The sequence below is a fragment of the Pocillopora damicornis genome, chromosome 13 (assembly GCF_964200805.1).
Source record: "Pocillopora damicornis chromosome 13, jaPocDami1.2, whole genome shotgun sequence".
NCBI classification, from domain to species: domain Eukaryota; kingdom Metazoa; phylum Cnidaria; class Anthozoa; order Scleractinia; family Pocilloporidae; genus Pocillopora; species Pocillopora damicornis.
Window position 1 is genome coordinate 16,662,176 of NC_142682.1, and position 11,330 is coordinate 16,673,505.

The 11,330-nt window shown below is 36.4% G+C and overlaps 1 protein-coding gene across 3 annotated transcripts; it reads left to right on the forward strand.

The window, feature by feature from the left end:
- Nucleotides 1-1,070: 1,070 nt before the first annotated feature.
- LOC113681096 (uncharacterized) lies at nt 1,071-10,834 on the forward strand. Of its 3 annotated transcripts, none has more exons than XM_089192272.1 (6): nt 1,071-1,202; nt 2,502-2,831; nt 4,784-5,057; nt 5,367-7,046; nt 8,202-8,740; nt 9,000-10,834. In XM_089192272.1, exons 2-6 carry the CDS (start codon nt 2,748-2,750, stop codon nt 9,180-9,182), a joined length of 2,760 nt encoding a protein of 919 aa, XP_089048398.1. In that variant the 5' UTR covers nt 1,071-1,202; nt 2,502-2,747; the 3' UTR covers nt 9,183-10,834. The 3 variants fall into 3 exon arrangements, with proteins under 3 accessions (XP_089048398.1, XP_027053964.2, XP_027053963.2); XM_027198162.2 differs by lacking the exon at nt 1,071-1,202 and adding an exon at nt 4,019-4,045 and having other exon boundaries at nt 2,630-2,831; XM_027198163.2 differs by lacking the exon at nt 1,071-1,202 and having other exon boundaries at nt 2,397-2,831.
- The last annotated feature ends 496 nt before the right edge of the window (nt 10,835-11,330 follow it).

An 11,330-nucleotide genomic window follows, 5' to 3' on the forward strand; every position in this document is an offset into this window, starting at 1 on the left:
TTGGAAACATTCATTCACGAGGTACCAATAATGTGTTGCTCTATGGATATCAAACTTTGGGTTTAAATCCGGTCTAACAATAGGGCTGATGAGTGCGCCATTTAGGGACATATACTTTGCTCGAAAGGATTAATTTGCTGGTTTGCTTTAAAAAAAAATCTTGAATTATCGATTCTTAGCCGAATGCTTCGGCGCGAAATTTGAAATTATTGGAAATGATCTAAATGACAATCGAAATCCGCCTCGGTCGACGGGTGAGAAGGTTAAACAACTAATCACTCACCGGGTGACTTAAGGAAAACTTTGGTGTATGCAAACAAATATGGGGAGGCGTTTCAATTGTTCGGCCTATTAGACATAAGACACTTTCGCGCTGTTTTGGCCCAAAATCAAAAAGCAAAGGTCAAAGTATATAATTAAAAATTTTAAAGTAATAACCATATAGACCTTGGATTGGCAAGAGCCTCAGACGGACTTGTCTCTCAAGCCCTTCTACGTCCTTGGTTATTAATAAAATAATTTGCATGAATTGGGGGTTCCTTTGTTATTCATAAGACGGCAAAATGCTTCTGGTATAATAACAAGGAATTCAAAGCTGATTGCCTTATTGAATTAAAAAAAATATGGGTCAATGAATCAAAATACACCGATAAACATCGTGAGCTAAACAACGTTTTATGACCAGGAAAATTTGAAACCAGTCATCCTCTGATTTCATCGTCAGCTTTGACGCACTTGAACTGTTAAGAAAAACTCATTACTACGCAGATACTCAAACTTAATTGACTAACATTTTCCAGATATATTTTGTTATCTACCCGGTTAGAGATTATTTTAAGGATCGACTTAACAGGGTAAAAAACTGACGAAATCCTTAGACGCTTACCGTGAGGAAAAACCCGTCAAACACGCACTCATTGTGGAGAAATATTTTGTAAAAAACAGTTTATGATAGGTGCAAATGGGCCACATATTTTTTCTCCTTTCAGGATCGTAATAATCGATCGTATTTTCTGCTTAGACGCTTTCAATATGCAAATTACAAAAAAGGGAAGAAGAGGAAAGAAACTGAGGTGATGAATTTGAAATGAGCGCAGAAACAACTTATAAAGAAACAACGAGACGGACTAATTATATAAGCGACCAGCAACAAATTAAAACACGTCCAAAATTAGAGCTAGCTTCGACTACATCTCATTCAGGTAACGTGCTTAAATAACTTTTGTTTCACTAACTCAGAATTTTTTTTAAGAAAACTATTCCAATTACAGAAACTGTGACGACCTCAGGTTGTGTTGGTACCTCGTAGTCTATTTCACGCGTGTCTGATGACGTATGATAATATTTGGCATCTCGACTGATTCCGTTCTCTGCCCAGGCAGATATCATGATTACTTATTAGGGGCTAAATTTGACTGAAATCCAAGACGATCGCGATTCACGCTTATGTTCTCGTAAACCATATACACATTCATCTCTCAGCGGTTTCACCGCAGGCCGACTCAACGAACACGGAAAGAGATTAGCAACTTGCTTAGGCAAGCAGAAACGCTTTCAGAGGCGTTTCAGATTAATCACGTCTCTGTTTCCTCCTTGTAAGTTGTGACTGCCTAATGAGTCGTGACTTAGACACTGAGGAAACCACCTAGCGAAAGGTCATGATGATCTCATTTCCCGAAGTCCTTGAAAATATATCCCGAATTGTGTGAGCACATTCGGGATCGATCATAGAAATCGTCAGAAAACGGAAAATAAACTCAATCCCCTGATAGATTCTTCCTCGTGTATGCTTTTAAGTTTTATTTTTCCTCTTCCTTTGTCTCCTCAAGCCTTTATACATGATCGGTTTTTTCGCAATCGAGGCCAGCCGTAATTAATAGAAGTACGTGAAAACTCAGTTTCGGTTCTGTGTATGTGTTTGACTTGCTTAAGCTGGCACGAAAACTTTTAAGCTATAAAATGACGGTTAGCTTAAAGTTTGCTCTTTCCTTCTACAACAATAATGTTAGAGACGGATCAAATAACTGGGAGAGGATCTAAAGTGAATTTTTGTGACGTCACTTAAATTCTCGAATTTCACTGTTAAAATACATCTTCGCTTCAGCTTACATGGAAAGGGAAATTTTCGCTAATCTGACTTGTAAATAGGATGGATTTTGAAAATACCCGCATTTTCCGTTTAGGGCCAACAGTGCATTGGATCTGTCATAACGAAATTGAAATATTCTCTTGAGCTTGTGAACAGCAACAAAAATGATAACAATAATCAAATAAAAAAGTACATAATATATAGCTTATTTAACTAAAAATGACGTAATTAAAGTTGCACATCGCATTAGAGACACTCTCATTCCACCCACGAAAATTGTGAAATACTTCCTCAACAAGGGCATGTTTGTCTAGAAATCCATTCTTCGATTTCCGACCGCTCTGAAGGTTTTATTCTTTGACCTGCATGAATCACGAGAGATTTTAAAGTCGGAATTCTTTTGCCAATTTAGGTCAGGAAATTGCCGGAGCCTGAAAAGCGCACGGATTGTTTGCTGGCATATGATCTCAAAGAGTATGCATTGTTGTACCATGTGATATTCATTGACCAATCAGAGACTCGCCTTAGTCTGCTGGGTGAGTGTGGGTGACTTCCGTGTTGGATCGATCGTCAGCGTATTTTTGTTGTCGAGTGCTCGTTTCGCTAGAAGGTGCAATTACTGCCAATTTGCCCTACTGACAAGAACCAAGACGTATTCATGACGAGAATGGATGATGAAGATATCGTGATCTCAGGATATCTGCGGAAATCGCCTCCAGAAAACAAATTTAAAGTCAGCTCGGTAAGCGATTATGTAAAATGCCCTGTAATTATTTAATACCTCGATTTTGTAAGTTTAAATTCGAGTGCATTTGGTCGTTATCACGATATGAAGCCTGTGAGGTACATCCATACTTATTTTATATGCTAAGCGCTTCATCAATACCCAGTTTCCGTTCCTAGCCTGAGACAGTTTTGAACAATTGTTTAATCAGGGACTTCGTTGTAGCGTACGCTGGTTGACTGATCTTTGGTCGATCGGGGCTTCTATCAATGAAGCGAGCTGATCGAAAGATTCTATCCGGCATGCTAACCCTACCATGTTTGAAGTGTTTCCGATTTTAACTCCCTTATAATGATTCGGGGTTTTGCAAGGTATAAATTACGAACAACAGACTATGATAAACAATTAAGATGTTAGTGGCATTCGCTTAATCTACAAGGTGTTCATGGTTGCTACGACTTCCGTAGGCCATCAGTTTAATTAGGGAATCCTTTCGAACGACAAATGATCTCACCGGTTTTTCCCGTTGCAACAAAGGGAATACTGAAAGTCTTAAGCAACTCTTCTGTCCATACTGGAATTATTCCTTTTTCGCTATGAATATTACTCCGACCATTCTCATCTCTCGGAACGCAGAAGTGTTCATTAATGCAAACGTTTTTCATATGATTAGTCAATGAAGATATATTTACTACCGAGTGTTGTGTTTGTAAAGGGGATTAATCTGTAAATGAGAGCAAAGTTTCTCTAAAGCATGCGAGTTTCAACTTGTTAGCCTGCGGGCTTTTGCAATAGTGGGTTTATTGAAAACACATTACATAAATTTGCAATACGAGATACGAAAAGGTCTATTACCCTAGCAATATCAGAAGTCAAAATAATTTCGTCCTTGCTGTTAGAGAACTTTGCAAATTTTAACCGTGGTAAACTGTGTTTGCTTACTATGTCTCTAATACGTTTTCTGAAAAATTCAACTTTTAATTTCTATATCTTGTCATTGTGGAAAGTTGTTGCTAACATGTTTACTAAAGAAATTTAAATATGGAACTTCCTAATTAGTATTAATAGTTAAGCCTAAAAATGTCGTAAATTGTTTGCACAGAGGAAAAAAACAAAACAAATAAGGAAGGAGGAAGGCATTTCTTAGAAAACTACTATTTCATTTTCTGAGGTGGACTTATGCTGTATATGGTGTTATTTTTCAGAGACATATTTCATTGCAGCTAAAATTTGTAAGTTACTGTGTTAACTTGTCAACTTTCTTGTTAGCTAAAAATCCACATAAATTTGCCTGGAGGGTTTGATAAATACTTAATGTTTAAGTTGATTCCTACTAAGTTTTGAGTTTGAAGCATTCCTAGCTCAGTTTTCAAGGAACTACTGTTAATTTTGTATATTGTTTCCTTCCAAATTCTTTTTGTCATTATATAAAATTAATAATTGTTGATTTAAGCTCCAGGAAATAATTTGGTCAGTATTGCACGTCATGTAGACAAGCATTTCCTTGATATGTAATTTGCATGCACTTAATATAATGTACGTGTAGTTGGTTTCAGTGACTCATCAATATTTGCTGTTGGCTGTTTTTCATCACATCTGGTCTGAAAATAAAAAAAAAACATCTAAAAACATCTTTCCTTAATTAGTTCTTTTCTCTTGGAATAAAGGCCCTCTCAAGTTGCATAAACATTAATGCAAATTATGGCTTGCTCTGTTTTGTTTTTCTGAATTATTTGCATTTTTTGGCACCTGTAAGAAGTTATTTATAGTAAACTTTTGATTTCAATATCACATCTTAGAAATGAATAACAAGGTAGTTTGACAATTATCTAATTTAAGGTTATTAAGTTTTTGTTGTGCTTGGTGAAACATAACAATCTGTCATTTGATTGAATGTATTACAGACAAAATTAACTCTAATTGAATCATGTTTTTTGCTTGGTTCTAACGTTGTTTTTATGTCTTTTTAGTGGCAGAAACGCTACTTTGTTTTGCACAGAAATCAAAAACTTCAGTATTATAAGAGTGACAAAGACAAAAGACCAATAAAAGATGCACTTAACTTGGGGAATTGCAAGTCTGTTGAGTCACATTTAACAAACTCAAAATTCAAGTATGTGTTCAGTATTGCCATGGAGACAAGAACATACTATCTTGTGGCAGACTCGGAATTGGAAATGGTAAACTGGGTGGATAAAATCTGCGATGTTTGTGGATTTTCAAGGATAGATACTAAAAATCAAGGTTAGATATTTTGAGTAGGAAATAATGATGTTAGACTGACAGTAAGTGCCATGCTGTTGTGAAATTTTTGGTGCGTTTTTTCCATGATTTACTATTTTTATATATTTTTTGTGATTGAATGTCCTCACATTGAGTCCAAAATGAAATGAACAGAATCAGAACAAGGATAATGAAAGGAGTTTAAAAGAATGACAACATCGTTCCAAAAGCTTCACTTTTGAGTGCATTTTTTTCCCCTTTTTGTGAATAAAAAAAGTTGGCCTGTAAAATTAGTGACCTCTTACTTATTTGCATTTTTCTTCCTTTTAGATGCAAGCTCCCCTCAGAGAACAAACACACATCAGCCATCTCCCGTACATTCACGTCCGATTGTTGCTGCTAGACCTAGGCCAACAAGTCCTGTTGGATCTCCTTCTGGCAATTTATCACCCTTATCTCCAACAGGTCCTTGTCCACTTTCCATTCCCAAACACATAATGGATGAAAGAAACAAAACCAGGTCAATAAGTGATCCTCCAGACCCTTCTCCAATCCCTCAAGTTTACCGCGATAAACAGAGGAGGCAGTCAGAACAAATTGGAAGCCTTACATGTCCCATGAATGTACATAGTGGACAGCACTCCCCTTCTGGTGTATCACCAAGGCATAACATGGCCACGACTTGGGGTCCATCTGAAACTTATGATGTGGTACCTTCTCCAAGAAGTGTATCTCAAGAGCCATATGACACTTTACCTAGTCCCCAGAGAGTTCCGGAAATAGATGATAATTATGATGATGTACCCATTCCTCGACCAATCAACTCCTCTGCTCATCCTTCTTCAACAAGAGTGAAACCAAATGCTTGCCTTTTGTCTCCTACACAAGATGACTATGATGCTGTACCTCTTCCACGTCCAGTCTCTCAGGCTAGTAACAGATCATCACAGGATGTGTATGACATGGTGCCTCCTCCAAGGCCAACATCTTCTTGTAGTGAGACACAGGAGGACCAGGGGCTGTATGATGTACCTCCTACACTGAAGTCACCTGAGAGAGAAAACTACGATTTTGTTCCACCTCCCAGGCGAGCATCTGCTGTAGATGAGCAAGACGGCCAAAGTTTTTATGACATTCCTCCTCTCACCAAGATGTATGAACAGGAAAACTATGATGTTGTTCCTATTCCAAAGCCAATAGGAAAAAAGAATGCACATGTTAGCCAGGGTCTCTATAGAGCACAAGAAAGTGAAAATTACGACATTGTTCCTCAACCAAGACCAGTATCTTCAGGAAGTGACCTGCAAGATGGCCAAGAAATCTATGATGTTCCACCTTGTGGAAGACTATCGGAACAGAGTGATTATGACACCCCACCACCTGTATACAGACCCAGACATTCCCAGCAGGATGCATCAAAGGAAAATTATGATGTTGTACCATTACCACGCCCTACATCACAAGATGTATATGATGTTGTTCCCCCAGCAAGACCAGCTTGTGTTACAAGCTTGCCAATGGATAAAAACAATCAGGACCCCCGTTTTTCAGACAGTTATTGCCCCCAGACTAATGAAGATTCTTCTGATGTTTACAACTGGGTACCACCTCCAATACCATCCCCACATCAGTCTCAAAATGATTATGACACGTTACCAAAAACTAACCGTCCTGTCAGTGCAGATTCTGGGCTGAATGCCTCATTTTCAAGCATTAGTTCCTTGAAATTTGAGAACCAGGATGAAAAGTATGATGCACCTTTACCTCCAGTTCCAAAAGACAGAGACTCTGGGTCTCTAAGTGATGAGACTCCTGATTATGACCTTAATTCTGAGGATATTTATGACAGGCCACCAAATTTAACATCTAGAGACTCCAATTATGATGTTCCTCCTAGGCAAGAAGCTACCTATGATGTGTTACCCACACATCCAACTGAGTTGTATGATGTCCCTCCAACATACACTGATGATATTTATGATGTGCCTCCGCCAGCAATCCCCAATCAAGGTATGCAGGTTATCTATTATTGACTCCCAGAAGTACTGTTCAGTAGTTAGCACTTAACTTCTCCCAATATGTCCATACATAATCCAGCAAACATACAATAAGAAGACTCAGACTAATCAGGAATAAGTTGTTATCTTGACCAGTAACAAGAAATTCTCACAACTACTTTGCAAGGAAATTTGTAGCAGCTAGAGGGGAGAATTAATTATCAGATCCTGGAAGTGAACCTTTTACAGCCTAACATCAGTATGGATAATCTCTACACTGTTATTTATAAATTTCGTAAGGTGTTTATAAGGAGAATTTGTTTAACAATCAAGAGCTTGTGTCATTGGTGATCATTTCCTCAATTCTCATGGTCTTAAATGAATGATTCAGCCGTATTATTGTAAGGAGAAAATAGATGCTGGTCACTTTTAGGTTTTAAAGGGTTAAAAGGTTTAGAGATTTGTTTTGTTTCTTTTGTGGTAAGAGCAATCCATTCACCTACCACCAGCCAGTTGTAAAAAAGAAAACATTTAAGGTTATTTTAACTTCTGGTGCATGTCAGTAGGTCAATCACTTCAACAGACAGCACGAAAAAGTACAGTTCAACAGGCTTTGACAGTTAGTCAGTCCATGTCAGAACACTCCTCCCCTTTGTATAGGAAAGAGTTGGTAATTCACCTGGTAACCTTGTGGTGCTTTCACATAAGAAAAAAATCCATGTAGCAAAATCATGTCAAATCATTTTCTAGAACATGAGTGTAAAGATGTTAAGATCAGAGAAAGTATAGAATAAAAAGATTTGTCTATACGTGGCTTAATTTAATGACAACATGTACATCAATTAGCTTTTACCATCTACTTAATTTTTAAATTGGAGTGTATGGATTTTTGAAAAGTGAAAATTTTTGGCTGTCTTGACAATTTTGTTGCACTTCTACTTGTGTATTGGATGGGAACTGGGAACAAACTTGTAAATGAACATTGAAAGGTAAATGGTGAATTTTAGGAGGGAAGTTTTCTATTCTTGAATTAGACTTTCTTTGGCTGTTTCATTGAAAGAAAAATGTGTTATTGGGGGTACACACTATACCTTAATGCAGCAACACAAAAAATTCCACTTTGATTAATATTTGATTTTAAAAGTTTTATGTCATTTGGTGAATTCAGGTGGAAACACAGCAGCACCAATGGTTGATCGCACGCTTAAAAGACCACCACAAGTCAACAGAGCTATTAAGCCAAAGACTCAGGCATCACAAGACCACAGTTACTGTAACATGGCACCACCTATTGATAGACAAAGCAAGTACAAGAGAAACGCTATGCCTAAGCCAGAGCATAGTTACATAAACTATCAATCGCAACCACGTCCTCAGAATCTGCCCCTTGTGAGGATTTTAAATAACAACCCATTGGTTGGGTCCTTGCCAAGCCAGCGGAACATGCGGCAATCTGGGGGTGCAGTTGACGATTTAGAGTATTGTGAAATGACGCCCACAAGATCACAGTGGACAAGATGCTATAGTCTTGATAAAGATGGATCATCCAAGCCACATGGTAATGATCAATTTTATGAGGACATGTCAGCAATGCAGAGCAGGAGGCTCTCTGGTGCAAAGAGCAGCTCCTCCTCATCATCCTCTCTGGCTGAGAATGATGATGTTTACACCACCATGACTCCTGGCCATGCCTCTTCACCAATGCCAGTAAGTGGTGATTGTTGTATCAAGTCAAATACCAATGCAGTAAATTTGCAGCATACTAAATTATGTGAGCAGATCCCATTTTAAACAAAGGTTTAACAGAAGCTGTTTTTCAGGCTTCCATTCTTTTACCTGGGAAGGAAAAGGGATAGGGGACTGGGTCTATGTTGATGTTGAGGATGACCTCCTGGATGTCACATATTAGAGGCTGATATTGTACATTTGTACCCCTTAACTTCTGCTTACCACCAATTATATTTAGATGGAACAGAGGAAAAGAAAAGATCTTCTGTATGCAGAGGTAGAGATTGTGGACAGTCCTCAGCACAAGCCTCAGGCTGCTGCGGTAATCAAGAAATCTAATAACACCCACTATACCTACATAAATGAGGAATCTACCAGAGCTCTTCTGCAAACCTCTAATGCGCGAAGAGGGAATCGCTGAGTGGGTGAATACAACTGATCAAAAAACAAACATTGCACTATTTAACAATAAATGATTTCTCCCTTTTTTTGGATAATGAAGGGGTTCTGTTATGACATAGAGAAAAAAAGAGAGAAAAAATTAAAGAAAATCATATTGAGGATTATGCAGCTTGTCATTTTGGTTTGTTTCAAACACTCAAATATTTTTTTTAGAGAAATATGGCATGATGTTAGTTCATCTATTTAAAGTTGAAATTGTATGAATGCAATAAACTCTTTTTTTTTTTTTTTTTAAGAAGACTCAAATGTACAGTATGTAAGGTGTAGTGATTCCAGTAATTTCATGATAAATCATGATTCCTAACAAAGTAACTAGTAGAGGTGTTTTTTTATTTTCAGCCTTATATTTGATTTTGAATACAGAATTTAAAAATTTTATTTGTCAGTGACAATTTACTTACCTGCACAATGTATATATCATTTTGTACAGGTAAATTGTTTAATCAACAAATGTATAGTAGATGGTATCAATATGACAAATTAATTTACTTAGACATCTAAGTATACAAATATTTTCCTCTTTTATCAATAAATTTATAATGCACAAAGAAGGAGTGAATTTGGAACTTGATAATTGTGATTCTTTGCAAATAAACATAACAAAACTTAAAAAACATTTTTAAAGTGAAATTGCATTGCCACCCTCTGATTTTAATTTTTTTTTGTAGAGTACTGTCCGTGCATGATATTTTTACATAGTTGTAAAGCATGATGCAATTTAAAGTAGAGTGATTTTGAAAGTAATAGAACTTAAAATGTTCTGTTTCGCTCTTGAACTGCATCACAAGAATACTGCAATGTTGTGGTACATTGCAAAGGTGTTTAACTGGGAGCAGTTGTAATTTTTCTAATCTAGAAATTAGAGAATAGTTGACAACTGACAAGGCCAAAGGCTCAAGTAAACTGTAAATTTTTTAAATTTAGTTTCTCTGGGTCAGCTTAAAGATGCCAAGTACTGCAGTTACTAAGAATGCATGTGAGCATTGAAGTATTTAGTCAGAATGTGGGCATTAATTTATGACCTTTGTTACGATCATTTTTTGAGATTTTTTTTGATGCATACAATAGTTGCTGTAAATGTATACTGCATTATTTTTAATTAGTTCTGTTTTGTAGAGAAGTAACATGTAAATTAATCATTACTGGTGCTGATGGTGGAATAGGAGTCGCTTTTTAAAAATGTTACCTAGCAGTGATTAAATCTCCTTACTTTTCGAGGCTTAGCGTGCTGAAATTGGTTATGGTACTGTTCTTATTAAATTTAGTAACTAGATAAATAACTAAGCGTATCTTAAATTTGTAGATGAAATCCTAATTGTTATGGAGTATCTGCTAAATGGTTTTGTACATTTTTATTGAATTTCCTTATAGTGTGGTTAATAGAAATACCAATTTTTAAGCTTACAGTTATTGGTGATCATGGTAGGCTGCAATAATTTGGTAGCTACTTAAGTCTTTTGACGATGGCTACAACTTCAAATAAAAGGCTAGAGTTTTTAAACAAAATTTGGAAGTGTCCATCATGAAGTTTGAATAATAAATGTATTATTATATAGTCATCATAATATTATATATTTTTATGTGAGCAATATTAAATGACTATTTACCTAACTGGTTCCCTTTGAAATGGTCTTTTAGTTAATGTTTTTGTACAAAGTTTTGTAAATTTATTTTTTATAGTAAAAGTTTGTGTTAGAGAGCTGCTGTAATGTTGATGAAACATAATAAAGAGGAACTTAAAAAAATATTTTCAGATCATGATGGATATATTGGTTTTATTGCATTTTTTATTATATGTTATTTGTTGGGGCTCTTGAGTAATGGTATGCCTTGGCGATTTTGTTCCACAGGCATTCTTGTTTTCCAAACAAATGTGATAGTGTTTTACACAAATAAACGAGAAAGAAAATATCTGCATTGGACATTTTTAGCAGTTCCAAACAAGCAGTCTTCGTTCTTGGGGTGCGTTGTCATTTGCAAATTTAGCGTAGCCGGAAGTAAATGGAATTATTTAGCAAATGAATTAATGGTGATGAAGATTATGAAGACGATGATAACGACAATGAGTATAGATACTGTCTAAATGTAAGGCAGACACGAACAGAAA

Coding starts and splice junctions, on each gene's coding strand:
- LOC113681096 (XM_027198162.2), top strand. CDS start 2,748: ATGACGAGAATGGATGATGAAGATATCGTGATCTCAGGATATCTGCGG. Junction 5,058..5,366: donor GATAGATACTAAAAATCAAG/GTTAGATATTTT, acceptor TCTTCCTTTTAG/ATGCAAGCTCCCCTCAGAGA. Junction 7,047..8,201: donor GCCAGCAATCCCCAATCAAG/GTATGCAGGTTA, acceptor TGGTGAATTCAG/GTGGAAACACAGCAGCACCA.